We start from the raw sequence: 22,601 nt of genomic DNA, 5'->3' as shown, positions 1-22,601 counted from the left end.
AACCATGTAGGTCTGTACCCACTGCGCTGCATGAAGTGGCGTGGCTGCAAATGTTGGCCCACAGACCTAGGTGTTGGGCTGCCACACAGATGCACGGTGACCAAATTGTATCCCCCCCTTTTCTTTTTCCTGTAGCACTTTTTCTCTTCTAATGTCTCAGGCTAGCTGGGAGCAAAATGTATAAGCAGACCAAAATGCAGGGGAAAGTACAGTTTAGTTCTTCATTTCTCCTTTTCCTTTCCCATCCTTCCATGATCCAGTTTTGTTGTAAAAGGCACTCCAGTTTCTTTACATATAATAGGAGTTGGGGTGGATTTTTACAAGGAAAAAGGTGCCACTGCTATTACCTGAAATCTAACATGCAATGAGATCTCAGATCTTAATCAGATTTTCCACCTTGCACAGAGAGTATCAGATCCATTTTCATTGCTGATTGCTTGCCTTGTCCTTGCTTGGTGTCATGGTTGTGTGTTTACTGCTAGTGATGCCTTAACTCTTGCTTCTGTTCTCTTGTGTATGCAAAGCAGGCAAGCTGTGTATTGTGTTCGTGTGTGTGTGTGTGGGGGGGGGGTCTGGTTCTCTGCTACTAATTCCATACCCCAGTCTCTGCAGAGTTCTTGTCTGCCAACTGCTGTTTTCCCTAAAGGGTGGGCTTACTGCCTTATCATGAGGGGAAAGTCTGAATCACTATTTCAACTGTCTTTGCAACCTAACAGCCTGAAAGTGGGTATAAAATAAGTTTTGCTCCTGCAAAGCTGGTACAGCCCAAGATATGAAAATAACTCACAAATGAGAGCCATCTCCAAATCAGAGCTGGCATAATAATCGGCAAAAATTTGAAAGCACCATGCACCAAGATGCCAGCAGGAATGAAGCTGTTCAGCAGAGACAAGAGCAAATTGTTCTACTTGGATAACGTCCCTGTCAGGCACATACGTACAACATATTTTTCTTCCTTTGCTGTCCTTCCACCTACCTGGAAAATGAAAGGCAGACAGAATGGTGATTTTTCCAGTAGTTCAATCAACCATTCAAACCTTTATTGGCATTAAATATATAATCAAAATAAATATCTCTACTCATTAGCGTTGGCAGTTGTAGTCTTGTGCTTGGCATCTTGAAACCTCATAGCAGTTAACAGGAACTTGGCTACTGTAACTCTTGTTTGAGGATGCTGGTTGGCTAAAAGATAAGATACTAGTTCCTTATCAGAAACCCTTAGGCTGTTCATTTGTAACATTTCAATAAGAATTTTCCACAGTGGTGTATAAAAATCACAATGCAGCAACACATGTACAACTGTTTCAAGTTGTCTCTGCAGTTTTTAGTAGTTATTTAGTGTTGGAAATTACTTCAATCAGATTGATTATATTAACTGTATTAAATAATGGGGGTGATTTGGGTTGAATTTTGATTCATTACTATCTGAATCATTATACCTAATTCACTACAAGCATTTTAAATAGGATAAAAACGTTTTTCACAAAGCAACTTGGTGGGACCACACATTTCTCTTAAAACCCACCACGCTGAGAAGGATTAAAATGTACTATTCATTAAAATTAGACTATGAAAACAGGGACTGAAGGAATTGACCAGATGTGAACACAATGAACCATAAATCACCCCATTAAAACAACATTCTATAATATAACCACACACTAGTGAATAACAGCTAATCAGCATCACTCACCCACGCCTGGAGTCTGAACCCCTTGCAGATGGTCAGTTCATGCAATCAACTCATGTAATTGCTTACTATGATGTGGACAGTGTGCTAACATTTCGCTGACAGTGGGGAAGGAGGGGAGTCAGGGAGGTGCAGCTTTGGGGACAGCCAAGGAAGACCCTGAAGAGGAAGGCAATGGCAAAGCATCTTCACATCTCACTTGCTTTGGAAGCCTCTTCCTGGCTTTCACAGCATTTATGTACATGTTTGTAGGGCAATGGCCCAGTCATCAGTGACAGAGGAGGTGACTAGCTTTGATTTTGGGGTTCACGCTGTGAGTTGGATCCAGTCAGCAGTGGATTGGTCCCATGGAGAGTATGGTTGGGGCAACCAGATAACTTCAGCTGCCCCTGCTTCCATTTCCCTCCCCCGTCGTGCTTTAAGGAGAGCTACTATCTCTTTCCCAGGGCTGCTTTTCTCTCTTGTTCTGAACTCTCCCTTCTCTCCAGGTGGTATCATGGGCATCTTTCTGGCCCAGCAGCAGAGGCCTTACTTCAGGCCAAGTCCATGCCATGGACTTTCTTGGTGCGTGAGAGTGTCAGCAAACCTGGGGATTTTGTGCTATCAGTCCTGACGGACCAGCCTAAATCTGGCATGGACACCGCTGCTACCGGAGCTGCCAGCACTCCCAAAGAACGGCGCAAAGTCACTCACATCAAGGTCATGTGTGAGGTGAGAAATTGGGAAGGAAGTGGGAGCAGTGGCAGGAAATACCATTATGTGCAATAAAACACAAAGCCCCGCACAACTGATTTTATTCAGAGACCCTCCAGAATCCTAGTTTCAGTTGGGTAGCAGTGTTGCTCTGGAATAGAAGAGCAAGACACTTATCCAGTCGCATCAACAAGAATTCTAGGGCGTAAGGTTTTGAAAGTCAAATGTCCCTTTGTTGGGAGCCAGTATGGGATAGTGGTTAAGAGCAAGTGGACTCTGTAGAACTGGGTTTGGTTTGCCATTCTTCCACATGAGCGACTAACTCTGATCTGGTGAATCAGATTTGTTTCCCCACTCCTACATTCTGGGGAGAAACTGGAGAGAAACTGGGGAGACACAGAATTACACAGGATTGGAATGATTGATTGTAATTGTAAAGGATTGGAATTGATTGGAAGGATTGATTGGAATGCAACCCTGATAATATGAGGGAAAATAAAATAATGAGACTTGGTGGTGAGAAATTGTAACTTTCAGTTTTCACAAGAATTTCTCGAGAATTTTTGACTGCCAAGTCCAGAAGAGGTGGATTAAACTCTCGTACAGGGGTCTGCAACCTGCGGCTCTCCAGGTGTTCATGGACTACAATCCCCATCAGCCCCAATTGGCCATGCTGGCAGGAGCTGATGGGATTTGTAGTCCATGAACAGCTGGAGAGCCGCCGGTTGCAGACCCCTGCCTAGTAATTGCAGGTGGCCTTCTCAGATGGTAATGTGGAACAATCACAAGGCAACTAATATTGGGTATTGGGAAAGATGCAAAGACAAACTAGATCAGTTGCTGGTGGCAGAGTCCATCAGGAAGTTCTCCTTCACAGCCCCACTGAAATGAAGCACATGTAGGAACATGGAAATGCTCTTTCACAACTTGTCTTTGTGAGGTTTACTCATCAGAACTTCCCAACAGATATTGCGGCATCTTGTTTTGGGTGTGGGTGTTGTATTTGGGAGGGTGTCATTGAGCACCAAAATTCCTTTGCACTGGTTTTTGGTAGGAACCTGCTATTGACACCGATTCACGCATGATGAAGTTTGGATGTTCAACAGGCATGCTCTGTCTGTTGAACTGTCAACAGACATACTCTGGTAGTTCTGTGCTTAGAATTTAATTCCCTGATGTGCCAGACCTGATTTGAATTAGGACCATGGAATGAGGGTAAAGTGGACCCCATGGTATTTTCTTGACCTGAAAATACTCTGGGGAACTATTTTATCCTGTTGGGCAAATGTTTATGTAATCATCAGTACATGTAAGTTTCCCCAATACAGGAAATAGCTGTTTCAGGTCAGGAAACTGGTCCAGCTGAGTGGCTCTTCCTGTGAGTCACAGTCCAAATCCAGATTGAACCCCTTCATGCCAAAGAATCAAGTTCAAGCACAGAATTCCATTTGCACACCTGCCAACAGTCAAGGTGACAAACACAAGGATTTCATAATGTGTGAATCAATCTGCTGAGAATACCATAGCATTGCGAAGATAATAATAAATGGGCAAGAGTGTTTCATTATCAGGGACGTGAATAACACACCTTTTAATTCTTTCCAGAGGGGGAAGTATACTATCGGGGGCCAAGAAATGTTTGGAAGCTTGGCTGACTTGGTGGAACATTTTAAGAAGGCGGGAATTGAGGAGCTGTCTGGTTCCTATGTATATCTCAGACAGGTAAATATAGACGTGTACACACCATTTTATTGACTTTATTTGCTTCTTTGTTTAGTTTCTTCCTCTCTTTTAAAAAACTTTCTGCTTTATCTCTTTTCTTAGATATCAGTTGCCTCTGCTGTTTTCCCTGACCCTCATAAGGACAATTAGCTGTTAACGGTGTTTCTGCAGGGTAGATTGGGTGTGCAAAAAGGGCCAGAGTCAGGGATGCTGCAGGGCCCTGCCCTTGACTAGAGGTGTGAACCATTTTACCCACTATTTTTTGGGTTTAAAACACCTGGAAATTTTCACAAAATCTTTAAAAAAGTCAAATCATACCGGTCTGGGGGAGTGTTCAGCTTTTATGGATACTCAAACTTTTTGTGTTCTATTAAACTCAAACCTGAAAAATTCCAGCTGCCTCTGAATTCCACGTGAGTTTCAGAGGCGGCCGGCGGTGCTCCTGCCACCTCCGAGATTCAGGCAGCATGTAAGTGAGGGGGAGAGATTTTTCTTAGGGTGGGGCGGATGAAGTAGCTCCCTTAAATCGCCCCTATTTTTTCTCAGAATAATAAATTGCCAACACAGTATTTTGGGGTTTTGTTTTCTGTTCTGCTTTACCCAGTTCATACCCCTACCCTTGACTTCTGGCATGAAGAAATGATTCCTTTGTGCCATCTAACTCCTTGACATCTCTTCACTCCTTCCTTCCTCAGCCTTTCAACGCCACTCGAGTGAACGCAGCTGACATTGAGAACCGGGTGCAAGAGCTCAACAAAAGAAGCCAAGCAGAAGAAACAGCCAAAGGTGGCTTCTGGGAAGAGTTTGATGTGAGTGTAGAAGAGATTTGGGGAACACATTCTTATCAAGCCTAGCCCCCATCCCAGGGTCTAAAGGACTGCTGCCCTGTGTCCTCGGGTTGCCAACTCTGGATTGGAAAATTCCTGGAGATTTGGGGTGGAGCCTGGGGAGAGTGACATTTGAGGGACCTCAGCAGGGTATAATATCAGAGTCCATTGAGAGCTTCTGCTTTGAAGAAAAGTTTGGATTTATATCCCCCTTTCTGTCTTGTAAGGAGACTCAAAGGGGCTTACAATCTCCTTTCCCTTCCCCCCTCACAACAAACACCCTGTGAGGTAGTTGGGGCTGAGAGAGCTCCGAAGAACTGTGACTAGCTCAAGGTCACCCAGCTGGCGTGTGTTGGAGTGCACAAGGTATTCCGGTTCCCCAGACAAGCCTCCACAGCTCAAGTGGCAGAGTGGGGAATCAAACTTGGTTCTCCAGATTAGAGTGCACCTGCTCTTAACCACTACACCACGCTGGCTTTCATTGAGCCACACCCTTCTTTCTAGTGGGGACTGGCAAATCCTGAACTCAAGATAGGGACAGGAGAGAGACACAGAGAGAGAGGGGTTGCGATTGCTGGGGAAAGCAGTCAGGTTTGTGAGCCTGAGTCAGCTTCCCTGAGGAACTCTTACAGGAAGCCTCACAAAAGGAAGCCGAACTGGGGCCATGGGCATACTCACCTATGTTCTACTTAATTATTTTAATTAATTAAGTGCCCTTATTATTTCTTTAACTCCACATGTGCAGACCACTTTGCAAACATAGTGAGCTACATCACAAGACTCTGTTCCAAAGATCTTATAATAATTTTTTTAAAAACAACAACAACCCGGATACTGGGTGGGGGGCAAGACCAGGCAGAGACTAAGTATTCTCAATAATAAATACAAAAGAAACGTAGGGTAACGTCACATTGCACTAGATGGTCCCCTTCCTATCCCACTTGTGCAGTGCTTTTATTTGCTTGATTTGATTTAAGCCTGCTCTTTCCTGCCAGAACAAGGTATATTTTCTTGTCTATCGGTCCCTTCCTCCTGATGCTGAGAAAAGTTGCTTTTCACAACCCAAGGAAGCCAAAAAAGCCTTTTACGATCTGTGTGCAGGCCAAATACTAGACAACAAAGCCCATCAAAAGAACATTTATTAAATCCAGCAATTTTTTGCATGAGATGAATTCATATTTTCTTACTTTCAGAGCTCCGTCTTGGGTTGTTTCTCCTTGTGACCCATCTGTGACCTTATCCCTCAGTCTTCAGTTTTGCTTTTGTATTATTATTATTTTTAAACCCTCCCCTCCCCCCCTTTTCTCTTTCTCTTTCAGAGCCTGCAGAAACAAGACTCGAAGAACCTGTATGATCGCCATGAGGGCCAAAGGCCAGAGAACAAGAGCAAGAACCGCTATAAGAACATCTTGCCTTGTGAGTCTGTACAAAAGAGAACAGACTTAGCTAGAAACTTTCTCCCTCATATGGTAACTTTCTACTTTCAGGGAGGAGAGAGAGGTTTGTTTTTTTAAAAAAAGGGGGAGAAGTCTGTCTCTCTTCACCAACTGCAGTTTGTAGCGATTGATGCATTCTAGATATTTATGGCATGAATAGATTCAACCAAAAGAATGGTCAAAGAAGGTGGGCTTTTCTGAAGGACGGTGAAAGGCAGCCAACGACTGCTGTAGCATTGAGAGAAGCTACCTGAGAAAGCCTCTGCTGAAAATGGAAATTAAAAATCAGCTGCAGGTTTAGGTCTATTAAAAAAAAAAGTCTCAGTGACATAGTGCAGCAAATTCCTCTAATCTAAAAGGCACTTGTCAGGATGAAAACATCCAGTGAAACACTGTACTGTAGAGGGTGATTTGTCTCCAGTGGCCTCTGAACATGCAGGCTTCATTTAGCTATCATGCATGACAACTATTGATCGACCCGTGAATCTGCATTTGGTGTAATCCTGTTCTAAAGCCATCGAACTAGAGGCCATCAGTTCATCCTGAGCTAATGAATGCTGTGAGTTATAGAGGGCCAGGAAGCAACATTCTGTCTTGATTTGCGTGACTTCAGTAGCATTATGGACTGTTAGCAAATCTGCATTGTAAGTTAGAGAGATTCTGCTTCACATTTGGGATGCAGCAGCAGGGAGAAAGAGCCACTATCTGTAGGTTTGCTATGGGTGTAAGTTACTACATATGGTGCAGAACATGGGGGAGGGGGATGAGTTGAACGGGTCCGGGTGCTTGCTGAAATCGGTGGCATATTGGAAAACATCCTACTGTGTTTTGACTCAAAAACAAAGAAAGGGGGGGGCATGTATTTTTCTCAGCACCAGAGTCCATGTGTGCTGGCTTGGCTACAGCTACTAAGAGATGGCTTTGAGGGTTCAGATTTGGGCCAGGGTTCAAATGCAGGTTGTCAAACAAAGATAGAGGTGGAAAATATCAGAGTAACATCCATCTCTCAGCTTCCTGTCTGTTTTGGGAAATGTTGCAATCTCTGGCTGTTTCCACATGGCCACGCTCGGGGGTGCGTCGGCGTATACAACGCCGACGCGTGCGAATGGCCTTGGTAGGGGCAAGGAAGACGGCACAGCGCCCGAACGATGGACCTTCCCTGCGACCTTCCAGCGCGTCACCCAGGCCAGGGGACACCCCCCCCCCCCGCCCTGTGCGACAACTCTGGAGTCGCAGGGCGGGGGGGCGTGTCCCTAGGCCTGGGCGATGCACCGGAAGGTCGCAGGGAAGGTACGTCGTTTGGGAAAGGGGGGAGGATGGCGCCTTCCATCTGCTGCCGTTCACACGGCAGCGGCTGGAAGCCAGTATTTCCAAAAAAACCTCGCTCAGGGAGCGAGGTTGGGAAACAGCGGCTTCGCGCTGCCGGGGGGGAGCAAGGGTTCGCCCCCCATGCAAACAGCTCCCCAGGGACGGCGTTTTTGCCGTCTCTAGTGCGCTGTTATTGGCCCGTGCGGAAAGGGCCTCTGTGTGATCCACCTGCTGTATGGGAAGAGTGTTGCACCCAGTATCAACAAAAGGAGGGAGAGGGAAATGGTGCCACAATGGTGTGGTGAGAGCTCTTTACGGCTTCTGTTGCACACTGTAAGTTTACTAGTGTGAGGGGGTTGCTGTGCATGGGTATGTTATCTATTTATTCACCTCATTTATATTCCTTTCTCCTCAACGGGGGCTCCTACCAGCTTATGCTATTCTTCTTTTTATTCTCTCACAAGTCTGTGAGAAAGCCTAGGCTGAGCGTGTGAGACTGGCCCAGAATTCACCCAGCAAGCTTCCATAACAGTGGGGGTTCAAACCTGGGCCCTGAGACCCTAGTCCCACACTCTAGCCACTACACCCTTCTGGTATAGGATCTAAACTTCTGGTGATTTTGTGAAAAGAATGGAGCAATTCGTCAGTGTGGTGATATTTCTCTGTGTGCTGTTTTAGTTGACCACTCTCGAGTTGTCCTTCAAGACAGAGATGTGAATGTTCCTGGGGCAGATTATATCAATGCCAATTTCATCAAGGTGAGGAGGAGGCCCCCTGGCTTGTCTGGAGGGTGGGCATGGGGTGGATTTGCTCTCAGCCTTTCTCATTTTGCCTGCATGTTCCCTCACAGAACAAGCTGTTTGGCCCCGAGGAGCCCAGCAAAACCTACATTGCCAGCCAAGGCTGCCTGGAATCCACCGTCAGTGATTTCTGGCAGATGATATGGCAGGAGAATTCACGCATCATCATGATGACCACCCGGGAAGTGGAGAAAGGAAGGGTAAAGAGGGCCAGGGAGGGCGCGTTACTCTCTAGCTCTAGCCCTCTCCCACATTCCAAGATCCCACTGCTTTATCACTCAATCCTTTTTCAGTGTCCATCTTCTGCAGCCGTGCCTGAAACAGCCCTGAGTCCTTTTTGCTAGTCTGAGGACATCACTGAGTTTTGCATTCAAGCCTGATACATACAAATCAGACTGCCGAGTTCTTTAGTGCAGAAAGGCTGCGGAGGGATCAGCGCAGAGCACAGGAGTGGCTGTAGGTACCTACAAGTACCTATAGTGAAGGAGGGTGGCTGTGGAGACTAGATCGATTTTCAGAGGAAAACCAGTGGATGTGAAAAGGATTAAGCACTCCTCTGCTTCTAAGGTTGTCAGCGTCCAGGAATTACAGTTGCTCTTGAGACTTCTGTTTCCTAGGACCAAATGGCAGTTTTGTAGGATGGACTCCATGGCTTCACATCCCTGCTGAGCTCTCTCCCCTCCCCATGCTCTGCCCTCTAAAGATAACACACCCAGATCTCCAGGAATACCAGAGTTGGTAACCCTGTCTGCTTCTCCACTCACCTTCAAATACAGTTCTGCAGTCAGGAAGCTGTAAGCCTTTACTAACTGCCACCGCATGTTGTAACACACACTTGGACTCCCTTCGGAACTCTTCTGGCTTCCCCTAGAAAATCCCCAGATATTTTTCACAACCCTCTTAGTTTTTAATTTCACAACCTTGGGATGTGCAAGTGTGTGCGTGCATACGTGTGTGTGTAAAGTGCCAGCAAGTCACAGCTGACTTACGGCAACCCCAGCAAAGGCTTTCCAAGGCAAATTACAAGTAGAGGTTTCTGACCATTTCTTTCCTCTGTAGAGTCTTCCTTGGTGGTCTCCCTTCCAAGTGCTGACCCTGCTTAGTTTCTGACATCTGATGAGATTGAGCTACCTCCTCCTATTTGGAAATGCTTCCTCCCCCATCCCAAAAAGTGCTTCTTATCTTACTCAAATTTTTTCTGGCTTTCCTCGAAATGCTTCCAGTATTTTAAAATCTGCCGATTTGCTTCCTGCTTTTTTGTCAGCGAAGGTGCCAAGGCGAACCTTCCAGTCTCTCATGAACTTGTCCTGTTTTCCTCCAAATAGAACAAATGTGTCCCTTATTGGCCAGAATTGAGAAGCAGCAAAGAGTATGGCCCCTTCGTAGTGGAGAATGCCGGCGAGCACGATGCGCTGGAATATAAACTCCGACACCTCCGTCTTTCACCCATCAGAAATGTGAGTGATGCAGGCATGGTAGCAAAAGTTTCCACTCCAAGAATGTCCGGCAGGGCTTTTTTGGAACATAAGGGGAAGAGCATGAGAAAAATGTCAGTTTGGGGAGTCTTTTTATGCATGTGAAGGATGAACTCTTCCTCCATCATCTGGAAGTGGAATGGAAAATGGGATTTGGTAGGGCACTTGATTATACTGTTAAATTTCTCATGAAATATATATTTCCATTTAAAATCATTATATTTCTCATAAAAATCTATCCAAGTGCATCCCTGTGACCAGGACACCATATTCTCCCCCAGCAGTCAGTCTTGTTCAGCAAAAGCTGTTTCTCTCTGCCTGTTTCCTTTTTGTTCCTTTGTTCAGAGGCCTTACAAACGCTCCCTGCTTGGTCTTTGATCAGATTCAGGACAGGCAAAGGAAGTACTTCTGCACTCAAAGAGTAAATTACTGGGTGGAATTTACTACCACCATGCCATATAATAACTAACCTACTAGGGCATTGTTATTTTTATACTACTTACCATTAGGACGTTTTTATTAGTTTTTGCCTCAACAGTCTTTTGTATTGTGCATGAAATATTGGCCACCATGTGGTTGTAAAATGCGATCAAGTTGCATTCATAGCGTTTTCTAGGCAAGAGACTTACCAGAGATGGTTTGCTAATATCTTCCTCAGCATTAATAATCCTGGAATTCCTTGGTGGTCTCCCATCCAAGCGTCAACCAGGGCTAACCCTGCTTAGCTTCTGAGAGCTGTTGAGATTAGGCTAGCCTGCGTCATTCTGGTCTGAAGTGTCATGGAGGTGACTAAGTAGAACCTCCATATTCACAAGCAGTAACCCGCTGAATATCAGTAGCTACCATAGGGATGCAGCAGTCCCCAGTGTCTGTGATGGAGTTTGGTTGGGTAGTTCAGAGTCTGTACCATTGATGATACCTTGGTCCTTGAGTTCAAAATCCAAACGGCGCACTCCCATCCCATGAACATGGAGTGCGGTCTGTGGGGCTTCTGTTCCTTTCAGCAGAGCATATTTTGAGGCCTGTGCCCCAAAGGCCAGACAAGTCTAACGTCTCACTTGACAGCATTCCATATCCTCCATTGAAGATCAATTTAAATAAATTAATTCAAGGATAGCAGAACTGAACGGACCTCCTCCTTCCTTTCCTCTGTTCCTGGGAGTCCAGATGGGTTTCTTCTGTTGACATTTGGTATCAGAATCTTTACCCAGTGTCTGGGCAGGACGGAAGGTGTCCCTAATTCAGGGTATTGAAGGGCAGTCTGACCTGAAGGCACTGAGAAAGGCCATTGTGAGAGAAACAGTTCTTACCTGTGGGGTATAGATATTTCTTTGCCTCATGTATACCCTCCCCGTTTTTCCCTATTGAAGACCCAGAGCAGCTTACATAATTCTCATCCCCTCCATTGTATCCTGTGAGGTAGATTAGGCTTCGACTGGCCCAGGTCACTCAGTAAGCTTCCATGGCAGAGTGGAGGTTTGAATCTCTCAGCTCCTGTCCATTGTTCTAACAGCTATGCTACACTGGTTCACATAGTGATCTTGATTTGGTTGAGGATGCCAATTGGTAAACCTTACACAGAGGCCTCCCATCCATTGATCTCTCATTCTCTGGGACTTAGGACAGTGTTCTTTCGTTGACTCTTGGCATTGGGGGGGGGGGGCTGGGGAGGGTTAGGAGGAAGGGTAGCAGACCGCTGGATCAGGCTATGTTGTGGTTACTCTCTAGGGCGAGGCTGTGCGAGATATCTGGCATTACCAATACCTGAGCTGGCCCGACCACGGAGTTCCCAGTGAGCCCGGTGGCGTCCTGGGCTTCCTTGACCAGGTCAATCAGAAGCAAGACAGCATCCCGGGGGCCGGACCTATTGTGGTGCACTGCAGGTGAGCTGAGCTGGCACCAGTATGGTGTTCTAAGGGGAAAGACTTGGATATTCTTCAACATGGCGGATGATTAGCTTATGGAATTCACTTCCACCAATTGGGGTGGGGACCACTCGGTGTTAAATGAAAAACAAGACAATCCTTATGATTTTTCTAGTACATTTTTATCCCACCCTTCTTCCAGTGAGCTCTTGCAGGAGTCTGTTCCCTAGTTGATCCTCACAACAGTCTTGTGAGGTATTCTGTTTTAAAATGTGGTTTGAAATTGTGGAATTTTAGTGTATTTTATGGATGTTCTTTTACTCATATTGTAAGCTGCCTTGAGTTCGGTAAGGTAGAAAAGTGGTTAAGAAGTGTTTTAAACAAACAAATAAAGATAGTTCAACAATCCAGAGAGCTCCCTGATAGTCTGGGATTTTCAACTTGGGCATTCCAGATCCTAGTCTAACATGCTAAGCATGGTACCCACACTTGCTGTCGATTATAAAAGAGTCAGTTTTTATACATTGCGTTTCTCTACCTTTAAGGAGTCTCAAAGCAGCTCACAATCACCTCCTCCCCCCACACCACAACAGACACCTTGTGAGGTAGGTGGGACTGAGAGAGTTCTCAGAGAACTGTGACTGGCCCAAGGTCACCCAGCAGGCTTTATGTGGAGGAATCAAACCTGGTTCTCCAGATTAGAGTCCACCCTCTTAACTTCCAAACCATGCTGGCTTTCTTCCCCATGGGGATCCAAAGCTGCTTGAATCATTCCATCCTCCTTTGTTTTACCTTCACAACAACCCTGTGAGGTAGGTAAGGCTTAAAGTGTGCGTTTGGCCCAAGGTCACTTTAACTACATTAACCATCATGCAGAAGCAGATGCACCTTTGAATACCAAATGTTTGAGGATACGACCAATTGCCAAAGACTGTCAGCCCCTTTATATTCTACTTGTACCTTCTCAGAGGCACCTAGCTGGCCTCCATCAGAAACAGACCCCTGAATTAGGTAAAGCTTGATGTGGTCCAGGAAGACAATTCTTACTGTAGAGAACACTTTCCATGTTCACAATCTATATTTCCCCCTAGTGCCGGGATAGGCCGCACTGGAACCATCATTGTCATCGATATGGTCATGGATATGATTTCCACAAAAGGTGAGGCAACTTTCATTTTGTTCTGCTTCCTGGAATCAATTCCACGCCGCAACTGTTCCTTTCTATGAGGCAGGCTTTAGAGGTCATTCAGGCTGAGGAAAGAAGAGCAAAACATCTCTATGTGTAATCGTTAGGAATTCAAACCTGGGTCTGCCAGATCCCAGTTCAACACTGTAAGCCATACTAGCTTTATCCAGGTTTTTAATTGAGGGGTTCCATCTTTTTAAGCTGTTTTTGTATTGTTAGCTTCTAGCCCAAGAACTGTTTTGTGAATATCATCTTTAGGCTGATGTACAACATTTGTAATGTCTTGGTTTGTATTTCTATCTTGTTTTTGATGGTTTTCTCATTACTTACAATTCTTTTTTTATTATATTGTTTTATTTTGTGATCATCCAAAGCAGGTGAGGCAGCATGTACATTTTCAAATTAATTAATCAATCGCTTAATAAGCATATACCAGGGCTACAGTCATATGCATGCTCCATGATACTCAATAGGATCTACTTCTGAGTAAGCATGTGTTCGATTGTCTTGCCTTGGAAATCAATGGGACTTTAGGTCAGTCAGGCCCTACATTAGAAGAAGAAGAGTTTGGATTTATACCCTCCTTTCTCTCCTGTAAGGAGACTCAAAAGGGCTTATAATAGCCTTTCCTTTCCCCCCCACACAACAAACACTCTGTGAGGCAGGTGGGGTTGAGAGAGCTCAGAAGAACTGTGACTAGCCCAAGATCACCCAGCTGGCATGTGTTGGAATGCATAAGTTAATCTGGCTCCCCAGATAAGCCTCCACAGCTCAAGTGGCAGAGCGGATAATCAAACCTAGTTCTCCAGATTAGAGTGCACCTGCTCTTAACCACTACACCATGCTGGTTTACTATAGAATATTTTATTTTGGAACGTGATGTGCTGTTTTATATTTAATCTTTGTAAGACACCATGAGCTCCATGTGGCCGAAAGACAAGCAAAAAATTCTAAACTCAGCACCCAAGTAAGGATTCAACCCTATGCCTGTTTTTCTGTGAGTAAACCACATTGTACTTAGTGTAGGAAAGCATGCATAAGTCATGCATCAGTTCATATTAGGGGCCGTAATAGTCCATATTCCAAATATTCACTTATACATAACACAAATAGGTACAACTAGACAAGTTTTGATCCTGGCTAACCAGATGTATTTTGGCCAAATGACCTTCCTCAGTGGTCAGAACTAAAACTCTTACATCCAGGCTAGATATGTTTATTATAATCTTTATGACAGAGATGAGTTGATTTGCAGAAATAACTTCAAATGGCACCTGGGCATACACACAAAATTAGAATCTTCAATAATTGATTTATATGTTGTCCCAGTATGTATCAAATTCTTGAGACAAATATATGTCTGCTGTAGCAAGGTTTTCATTGTACTTAGCCATGATACCAATCGTAGAGCTGGGGCAAGTAGTACAAGATAAAGATAAAGGACCTGCTTCTGAATAGGCACGTTTAGGATTATATGTTGCTTTGGATCATAAATTGAAACTATGATGATTGAGGCTGAGATCAAGCTTGGGAGAGCCACGCTGTCTCGCCCCAATCCCGGGTCCTTTTCCCTCCAATGACTCCAGATCAGCTGAGTTCTCAAGGATTTATTGAAAAATAGAAATAAAAGAAATAAAACATAAATGCAGTTACAGAGATTGCTCAGCTGAATACATTCTTAGGTTCTGTTGGGACCTCTTGCCCAAGAGATGCTTCTCTTAGATTAGCCCATGATAGTGTCACCTTGGTATTTGTTCATAGTCTCCAAGAAAACTTCCCTCCTTGCCATGCAGTTACCCGAAGCCTTTGAAGTGCCTTATTTGGGCATCTTCTTGTCCTGGGTAAATTTCCATGGCCTTTTGGTTTTCCCATCCGGGAGATCAAAGAGCCTTTTAACATGTAGCTGTGATGCTGCTAGGTTTTACAGTGCAATTCCATCACAGAAACCCCTCTGTCTTCACTGCCCATCCCTTTTTCCATTCTGTCCCCAGGCTTGGACTGTGACATTGATATCCCGAAGGCCATCCAGATGGTGCGGGCCCAGCGCTCAGGCATGGTGCAGACGGAGGCCCAGTACAAGTTCATCTACATGGCCATCAGCCAGTTCATTGAGACCACCAAAAAGAAGCTGGACATTATGCAGGTCTGGGATAGGGGTCTGATCCCACACACCAATATTTGGAACTGCTGGCATGGTCTTTTTGTGGCAGCTCAAGGGGCCACTTGTGGGGGGAGTTTTCTGGAGTTCCCTAATATGGAGATCTAAGGCACTGAAGAGCCTGGTGGAGGAGGAGGCATTCCTATTCTGGCAGTACTGCTGGAGATGTTGCTTTCTGCATTTCCTGAATCTGGTGTCCAATTAGCAGACTGCATAATAAGCAGCAGCCACCTGGAACAGACAAGAAGATGCCTCGAAGTGTAGCTCAGAGCATAAAAGCCTAGTCCAACCCAAAGCAGCCTACAGAGGCACCCACTGGGGATGCAATCACTCTTCTCAGCTCTGGGGCACTGCAGTCTCTGTCTTGCTCAAAGGACCGAGCGGTTGGCCTGTGACCCAGAAACAAAAGGAGGTTCCTGTCTTGGAGTTCCTTTAGGGCAGGGGTTGGCAACCTTTATCACCCAAAGAGCCATTTGGACCCGTTTTCCACGGCCCCGAAGATCTACCGAGCCAGAGAGACAGCTCCACATGGAGCCGCACCTCCGGTTTGGCCCCTGCACTCACCTTTCCTTCCAGCGCTGGGAGGCGGAGGCGCCGGGCAGGGAAACCCCCTCTGCCTGACAGAGCAGGCATCCACCTTCTCCGTGGGGCAGAGGGGGGATGGCAGCTGCGGGGATGGCAGAGGGGAGATGGCAGCTGCTCTGGAGAGACATGCCCACTCTACCCGCCGATCTCCAGGGGTTGGAGGGCAGCATGGGCGTGTTCCTCCAGCTCTCCAGAGCAGCGCTGGAAGGAGAGGTGAGTGGAGGGAATGCGAAAAACGGCACCCTCACGCATGAAGCTGCCTCCGGTTCAGCCCCTCTACTCACCTTTCCTTCCAGTGCTACTTTGGATGGCTGGAGGGACACGCCCACTCTACCCTCTGACCGCCAAGCAACCCGGAGCCGCAGTATAAGGTTGAAAGAGCTGCATGCGGCTCTAGAGCCGCAGGTTGCAGACCCCTGCTTTAGGGCATTAGGTCAAGTAGTGTGGGTGGGGAAAGCGATCAGCTTGTTCCATCTCTCCCTGCTCTCCGCCCCCACTCCTGGTCACATGTACAACTCCACTTCTTTGTCTTTATTTCCTATCTAATATGGGGGCTCTCAGGACACACAGTGGCAGCATGTGGTCCACAGTGACAACACCGTGCTGGTGCCACTGTGTATATACAATCCCCTCCTTTATTTTTTCTTTGGTGCAGACTTCGAAAGAAAAGCTGAATGAGTGTGAATATGGGAATATCACCTACCCACCTGCTCAGAAGTCCTCACATGCAAAGGCGTCACGGAAATCCTCCAAGTAAGTAAGAAGGCAACTGTTACCTCTGTGTGCGCTCGCGCTCTCTCTCTCTCTCTCTCTCTCTCTCACACACACACACACACACACACACACACACACACACTCACACTCTCTCTCTCACACACACACACTCACACACACACACACACACACACACACACACACACACACACACACTCACAGAGCAGAGTTGAATATAACATTTCAAATGTGTGTGGGAGGTAGACTTTTTGACAGTTCCAATTTGCCTACCAGCCCCTTCCCCACATCTTCATAATAAAGAGGGCAACAATAAACTAGAGGGGCCCACCATGTTTCTAACAATCATCAGCACTGTAAATGACAGGCATCCTTTCCTTGCCCACATAGCCACCTGTTCAAGCCAAACTGCTGTAGTGTTGTAGTGCTGTAGTGTTTCCCTGGCACTTGGCTTGGACCTGGCCTGTAGTAGTACGGGGACAGGTGTACTCTTGCGCTGGAAAAACATCTTGACTGTTGCTGCTTTTCGGAAGCTGTATTAAGTGCTACATCCATAACATCATTGACACAGAGTCCAGAACATTTTTGAAATGTCTTTCTTGCTGTTCAGGTGAAAGATAAGCCTATTTATGAATACATGGTTCTGCTTACTCTTTTTTTCTTTTAAATGGTGGAGTGGGGACAAAACAGGGAGCTGATGATTTGCATTTTAGCATTTTGCTCATTGTTGGAAAACTAAGCTGAGCTGGCATCAGCACTGCAGACTTCGCTGTGGCCACCCACTGTGGAATGCCAAACCCGCTCATCTTCACCTTCCTCTTTCTCAGGGTCTGGCTTTGTTCAGTTCATCTTTTTTCTCCTCTTTTCATCCCTCAACAGGCAGAAGGAGGAGCCATCCCTCTATGAGAACTTACAGAACGCCAAAGGGAAGAAGGAGGAGAAAGAACAAAGGCACTTCCTCGTAGGGAAGGAGAAGAAACAGAAGGGCTCCCTGAAGAAAAAGTAACCCCTGTGCAGCATCTCAGCAGGGCAGCCGGTTCACTGGCTGTGCTTGTGGTGGGCTTGGAGTGACCCCTCATTCCTTGCTCAGGCCTTTTTACCACAGGATTTCTGAACTATGGAGGACCAGTCCGAGGCACTAAGGTGGCAAACCCAAATGGCACACCTGGTTCCCTTTTTCAATGGGTCTCACCTGTGGGTTATGCCCCTGTCGTTCAGATCTACAAAGGCTTAGATCTGGTTCAGGCTGCCGCTTCTTGCAGCAACCCAGTTTGGATTCCTGGCCTATGTTTTAATGTCATGGGCCTTCTCTTTCATGCCGCATGTGCCTTACTCCTGGCTTTCTGCAGACATCTCTGCTTGGACTTTCCTGTTGTTGGTTGGGGGAGACGCTGGCAGACTGATGGCAGGCATTTTCATGCACTCTAATAGTCAACCACTATGACATGCTGGCCTCTTCCTCCTCCTCTCTTTACCTTCTTGGATTCCTTCATTTTTCAGCAAATCGATTACCTCTTTGCAGCCTTTGAAAGGCAGTTTCTCCCCTAGCTGCTAAACCTTAGTTCCCTGCACTAAAGTTCTAGGCTTTTTTGTTTATCATGAATTGGATCTTCTTCTTTAGTGAACTGCGTGAGCTTACTAAAGTGCTTTTTTGCCAGTTCCTCCATGGTGCCGTCAGATAATTTTAGATTCTAGATTTAACAGTCATAGGGCAACGGTCCCTGGATTTTTTTGAGCCTGCGAGCACTTTTGGAATTCTGACGCAGTGTGGTGGTGGTAACAACAAAATGGCTGCTGCAGGAGGTGGAGCTGAGAACAAAATGGCTGCCACATCAGGTGGAGCCAACTACAGAATGTTAGGGAATGAAGTTAAGCATAACTCTAATAGTAAATCCTCAACATTTCAAGCAGAAGCGCTGTTTAACAGGATGCTTTAAAAATGAACATAACTGTTTTTAAATAATTTCATGTATACACACAGCTTATCTCCAATGGCCAGTCAGAAATCCTGACAGGTTAAAGCCTCATCAGCCCTGCCCACTTTTTAAAACTACAGGAAGGTATTGATGGGCATGCTGTAGAAGGTATTTTTCGTCATGAATGTCAAGTATTCAGGAATCATAATTCCATTAATACCTTGGAAAGGAGGAAGTAGGAAAGGACAGATAGAGGTAGAGGTGAGCTAGGCACAGCTCATGCATCTCGACTACAGCTTCCTTCCCCCTCCCCTCCCCTTAATAAGCCACTGGAGCCGTGGACAGTTACTTGCATCTTCCCTTCCTCTGGAAGCCACTATATTTCCTAGCAGTTGCTGGCTTTTCTCTGTTCATGGACCTCATTGCACTTAATGGAGATAAACAAGGACAATTTCTTCAAATTCTCCAGTCCTGCTCAGGTTGCCAATTCTGGGTTGGGAAATATCAGAAGTTTTGGCGATGGAGCTTGAGGAGGACAGGTTTTGCCAATGGGAGGGACTTCAATAGGGTGATGTGGCATAAAGTCCACCGGCCAAAGCGGCTGTTTTCTCCAGGTGACCTGATGTTGGTCAATTGTAACCTTAGATCTCCAGCCACCACCTGGAAGTTATGTATGCCAAGAAATCAAGATGCACCCACAATAAGAAAAAGACAAAAATGTTCCTGTAATACGTGAAAGCAAAGTAAGTTTATAATCAATTATAAACAATTATCAAGTGCTTAATCCTTTAACAACAAAATGTTTAGAAAACATAGATGACGAATGCAGGGATAAACATCAGACATCCATCATGTGTATTTTCATAAGTTCCAGAAATTCAGAATTACCGTATTTCACACACTTGGTACAAAGGAAAAAAAGGGAGGGCTTTTAAATAAAAACACACACTTTTCTGTGGTAAACAGTCTCATTCCTCACAAACAGGACATTCAAAACCAAGGGAACCACTCCTAATAGGGATGCCTGAAGAGAAGATGTGAAAAGAATCTATCTCCATGTTGAGCCGTAATGAGCCACAAGTTCTTCTGAAATGTATTGCTTGCCTTGATAAAAGTCTTTACTGAGCTCAAAATGGCCACATTAAAGCCATAGGCTTGCTATAAATTGTCCATAGAGTACCTATAATGTCCAAAACAATGTTTGAAATAAGAGTAAACAAAATATCCCTGCATTTGTCATCTATATTTTATAAACATTTTGTTGCTAAGGATTAAGCACTTAAATTTGGTTTGGAGAAATTTCTTTTGAGCAATGACACAAGTTTTAGATTACAAATTTTGTTTTCGTGTATTACAAGAACATTTTTGCCTTTTTCTCATTGTGAGTGCCTCTTGATCTATTTGACCCTATTGACACTCCTTCCTCCCCAACCCCCTTTCCTTAGCTGTATTACCTAGAGGTTGGCAACTCTACCCGGCTCTGCTAAAGCGCCATACACCCCATCCCATGCTGTCCTTGAGGGTCCCTTGCAGGAAAAAATCCCTTTCACCAGCTCTTTCTGTTAACAGATTGGATCCAACCCTGTGACTGGAAGAGCTTCCTACTGAAAAATTGGCCTATAGGCCATCCCAGTTACCGGACCCAGTCTCTGGCTACACTGCCAGTGTTGTTTTGGGGCCTTCATTTGCCTATAGTCAGTCCAGAGGTCTCTAACCATTTCAGCCTGTGGGCACATTTTTCATTATGAGAAGAGGTGGTTAGCACTGCCCCAAAAACACTTTCCGCAAAATGGCTTCTGCAGTAGCTATAGCCAAATGGAATATCTTGGTATTCACCTGCTGTGGAGAAGAAGAGCCTGAAGGGGGAATGGAACCAAACACTGACTAAGGACAGCCCAAATGTGTGCCGATCCTCTTGATCCGCCAGTGGAAAATCCTTTCATTTGAATAAGGGCAGTGGCAGTCAAAAAGAAGTCCTATCTTACAATGGCCTCACTTTCAGAAAAGCTTAACAGGCATCAAGGGGAGTACTGGTGGTCGCCCATGGGCACCATGTTGGAGTACCCTGCTTAATTTCTGAGGCTTTTGTGAATGTTCTCATGGTCAATCCACTTTGGTCAGTGCTCCATCGGTAGGTCTAGACCTTTCCCGTCACTTGCCCAATTTTCCTGCTGTATTCTGTAAATAATGGATCATTTGCTTCATAGAATGAATTGTTTTTCTTTACTTTGTAAATAAATCAGATTTTCGAGTGATAAACCATGCTGTTTTACTATTGATTTTCGAGTGGGGGGATAGCTCAAGGTACTGGTGGGGTGGCAAGACATGAGATGTGACCTCTGGCTGCTGAAAGACAGTGGAAAATAAATTTGGATTTGGGCTTCCTCTTAAAAACTTGAGTTTGCTGCTTAAATATTGGAATTAAACCTAGCCCTGCTGGAAGGTCGCTGTTATAGTCCTTCCTGTAGATCAATGGGAGATGTGCTTCTAGCTGTAATTCTCCATACACACTCCAGTTGAGCTGAAATTCTCTTGGGTTGAAACTCCTTGCTTTTACCCAACTGTTCTTACCTGCCAAATTGTAGACACATATGAGAAAGTAGAGTGGTTAAGAGCGGTAGACTCTAATCTGGAAAACCGTGTTTGATTCTCCACTCCGTTCAATAAGCACCGGACTCTTATCTGGGGAATTGGATTCGTTTCCTTGCTGAATCCTGCTGGGTGACCTTGGGCCAGTCACAGTTCTTTCAGCACTCTCTCAGCATGCTGCTGGGCCTGTCATGGGGCAAGGGGGCAGACCGTGTGTAGTGGCCGGCCTCTGTTGTTTTCTCCCAGCTTTGCTTTGGGACAGCCAAGCAAATAGCAGATTTAACTCACTGCCCTACAGGTGTCTGGCTACGCTTGGCTGTTGCGCCTACTCCCCTGCCATCAAAAAACAGGCAAGCCGCCTTTAATGAGGAACCTAGCATGCTAATGCAATTCCAGTTACGCAGCTCTGCCTTCCAGAACATACAAAGCTTTGCTTATCCAAATTATCATACCAATCGTTCATATATTTAAAATATCAGACAGCCTCCCACAAGCTGCTGACAGTGCAATGCAAGGCCGGAAAGTGGAACTGCTGAGAACAAAGATGGCTGCTGAACTAATCCTGCTGAACAAGAACTCTCGTGTTCTGTAGCTGGGGGAAGGGGGGAATGTGCCAACCATCCCCATACTTGCTGAGTGGTTCTCTCTTCTCTGGCCCTCCAGCTGCATGGGACATTAAAACCAGACAGCAGAGCCCCAGAATAGCTGCTGTCAGTTCAAAAAAGGTTTCTGCCTTTCTGGAAATGTTCATTCTAGATTTTTTTTTTTTGCTTGTCTAGGACTAACACATTTTTGCATATATTTATGCACACAGAGTTCTGCCTACTGTTCCCAACTTCAGAACTAAGCATATAATAATAATGAAGCTCAGAGCCAGCCCCACCTAGCACATTTCGAATGTTAGAAATATGTCTTACAGCATTCTTATTTTAATTTGCCTTTGGAGTGGACCAAAATCCTTTTGATACACCTTCTTAAAAATGGTCCAGGGGCTGCCAAGGGAAAGAAAATTTGACTTTGAACGGTGCCTACCTCTGCCTCAGACTATTCACCAAAGCACCTTTTACTTGCAAGTGACTAGCCACTAGCACAGGTGTCAAACTCACGACCCTCCAGATGTTATGGACTACCGTTCCCATCATCCCCTGCCAGCATCATGCTGGCAGGGGATGATGGGAAAGGTATTCCATAACATCTGAAGGGCTGCGAGTTTGACACCTGTGCGTGACTAGGGACTGGAGCTTGTGCAAGTGGTGGCTAGAAATCTAGATAACACCACCATTGCTGGGCACTGCTGCAAATTCCCAATTTTTCTTAGGGAGTGAGTGATTCAGGAGTGGTTGGAAATCCTTTTCCAGCCCTTCCACAAAAGCAGCCTCAAGAAGTGCAGCAATACTGGAAAGCCTTTCAGCCGTTTCATGAAGATTGGATTGGACCCCCGACCCAACCAAATCTCTGCAATCGATAGGCCTATTAAAGAGCAGCAAAACCCTCCCCCACTCGCCTCTAAAATATTTCAACCATGCCCAGTAGGCCACTGCCCTCTTGTGGCAGATCATCATACTGCAATGTTCAGAACTAGGAAGGCTGCAGAAGGTAGGCTGAGCTGTACCCCACCC

General features: G+C 45.6%; 1 protein-coding gene across 1 annotated transcript in view; it reads left to right on the top strand.

Moving 5' to 3' along the window:
* Positions 1–20,652, top strand: part of PTPN6 (protein tyrosine phosphatase non-receptor type 6) — a 44,222-nt gene extending 23,570 nt beyond the window's left edge. The window contains exons 5-16 of the mRNA XM_048504577.1: positions 2,179–2,401; positions 3,989–4,105; positions 4,801–4,914; positions 6,252–6,348; positions 8,355–8,434; positions 8,527–8,676; positions 9,802–9,933; positions 11,680–11,834; positions 12,908–12,975; positions 14,994–15,145; positions 16,401–16,498; positions 17,357–20,652. Coding sequence (XP_048360534.1) covers positions 2,179–2,401; positions 3,989–4,105; positions 4,801–4,914; positions 6,252–6,348; positions 8,355–8,434; positions 8,527–8,676; positions 9,802–9,933; positions 11,680–11,834; positions 12,908–12,975; positions 14,994–15,145; positions 16,401–16,498; positions 17,357–17,483 — 1,513 coding nt within the window. The 3' untranslated portion in view covers positions 17,484–20,652. The remainder of the gene's footprint in view (positions 1–2,178; positions 2,402–3,988; positions 4,106–4,800; positions 4,915–6,251; positions 6,349–8,354; positions 8,435–8,526; positions 8,677–9,801; positions 9,934–11,679; positions 11,835–12,907; positions 12,976–14,993; positions 15,146–16,400; positions 16,499–17,356) is intronic.
* The last annotated feature ends 1,949 nt before the right edge of the window (positions 20,653–22,601 follow it).

This window comes from Sphaerodactylus townsendi, linkage group LG07, assembly GCF_021028975.2.
Source record: "Sphaerodactylus townsendi isolate TG3544 linkage group LG07, MPM_Stown_v2.3, whole genome shotgun sequence".
In the NCBI taxonomy this organism is placed as follows: domain Eukaryota; kingdom Metazoa; phylum Chordata; class Lepidosauria; order Squamata; family Sphaerodactylidae; genus Sphaerodactylus; species Sphaerodactylus townsendi.
Note: the sequence above shows the minus strand (reverse complement) of the source record. Positions and strands in the feature narration are given on the sequence as shown.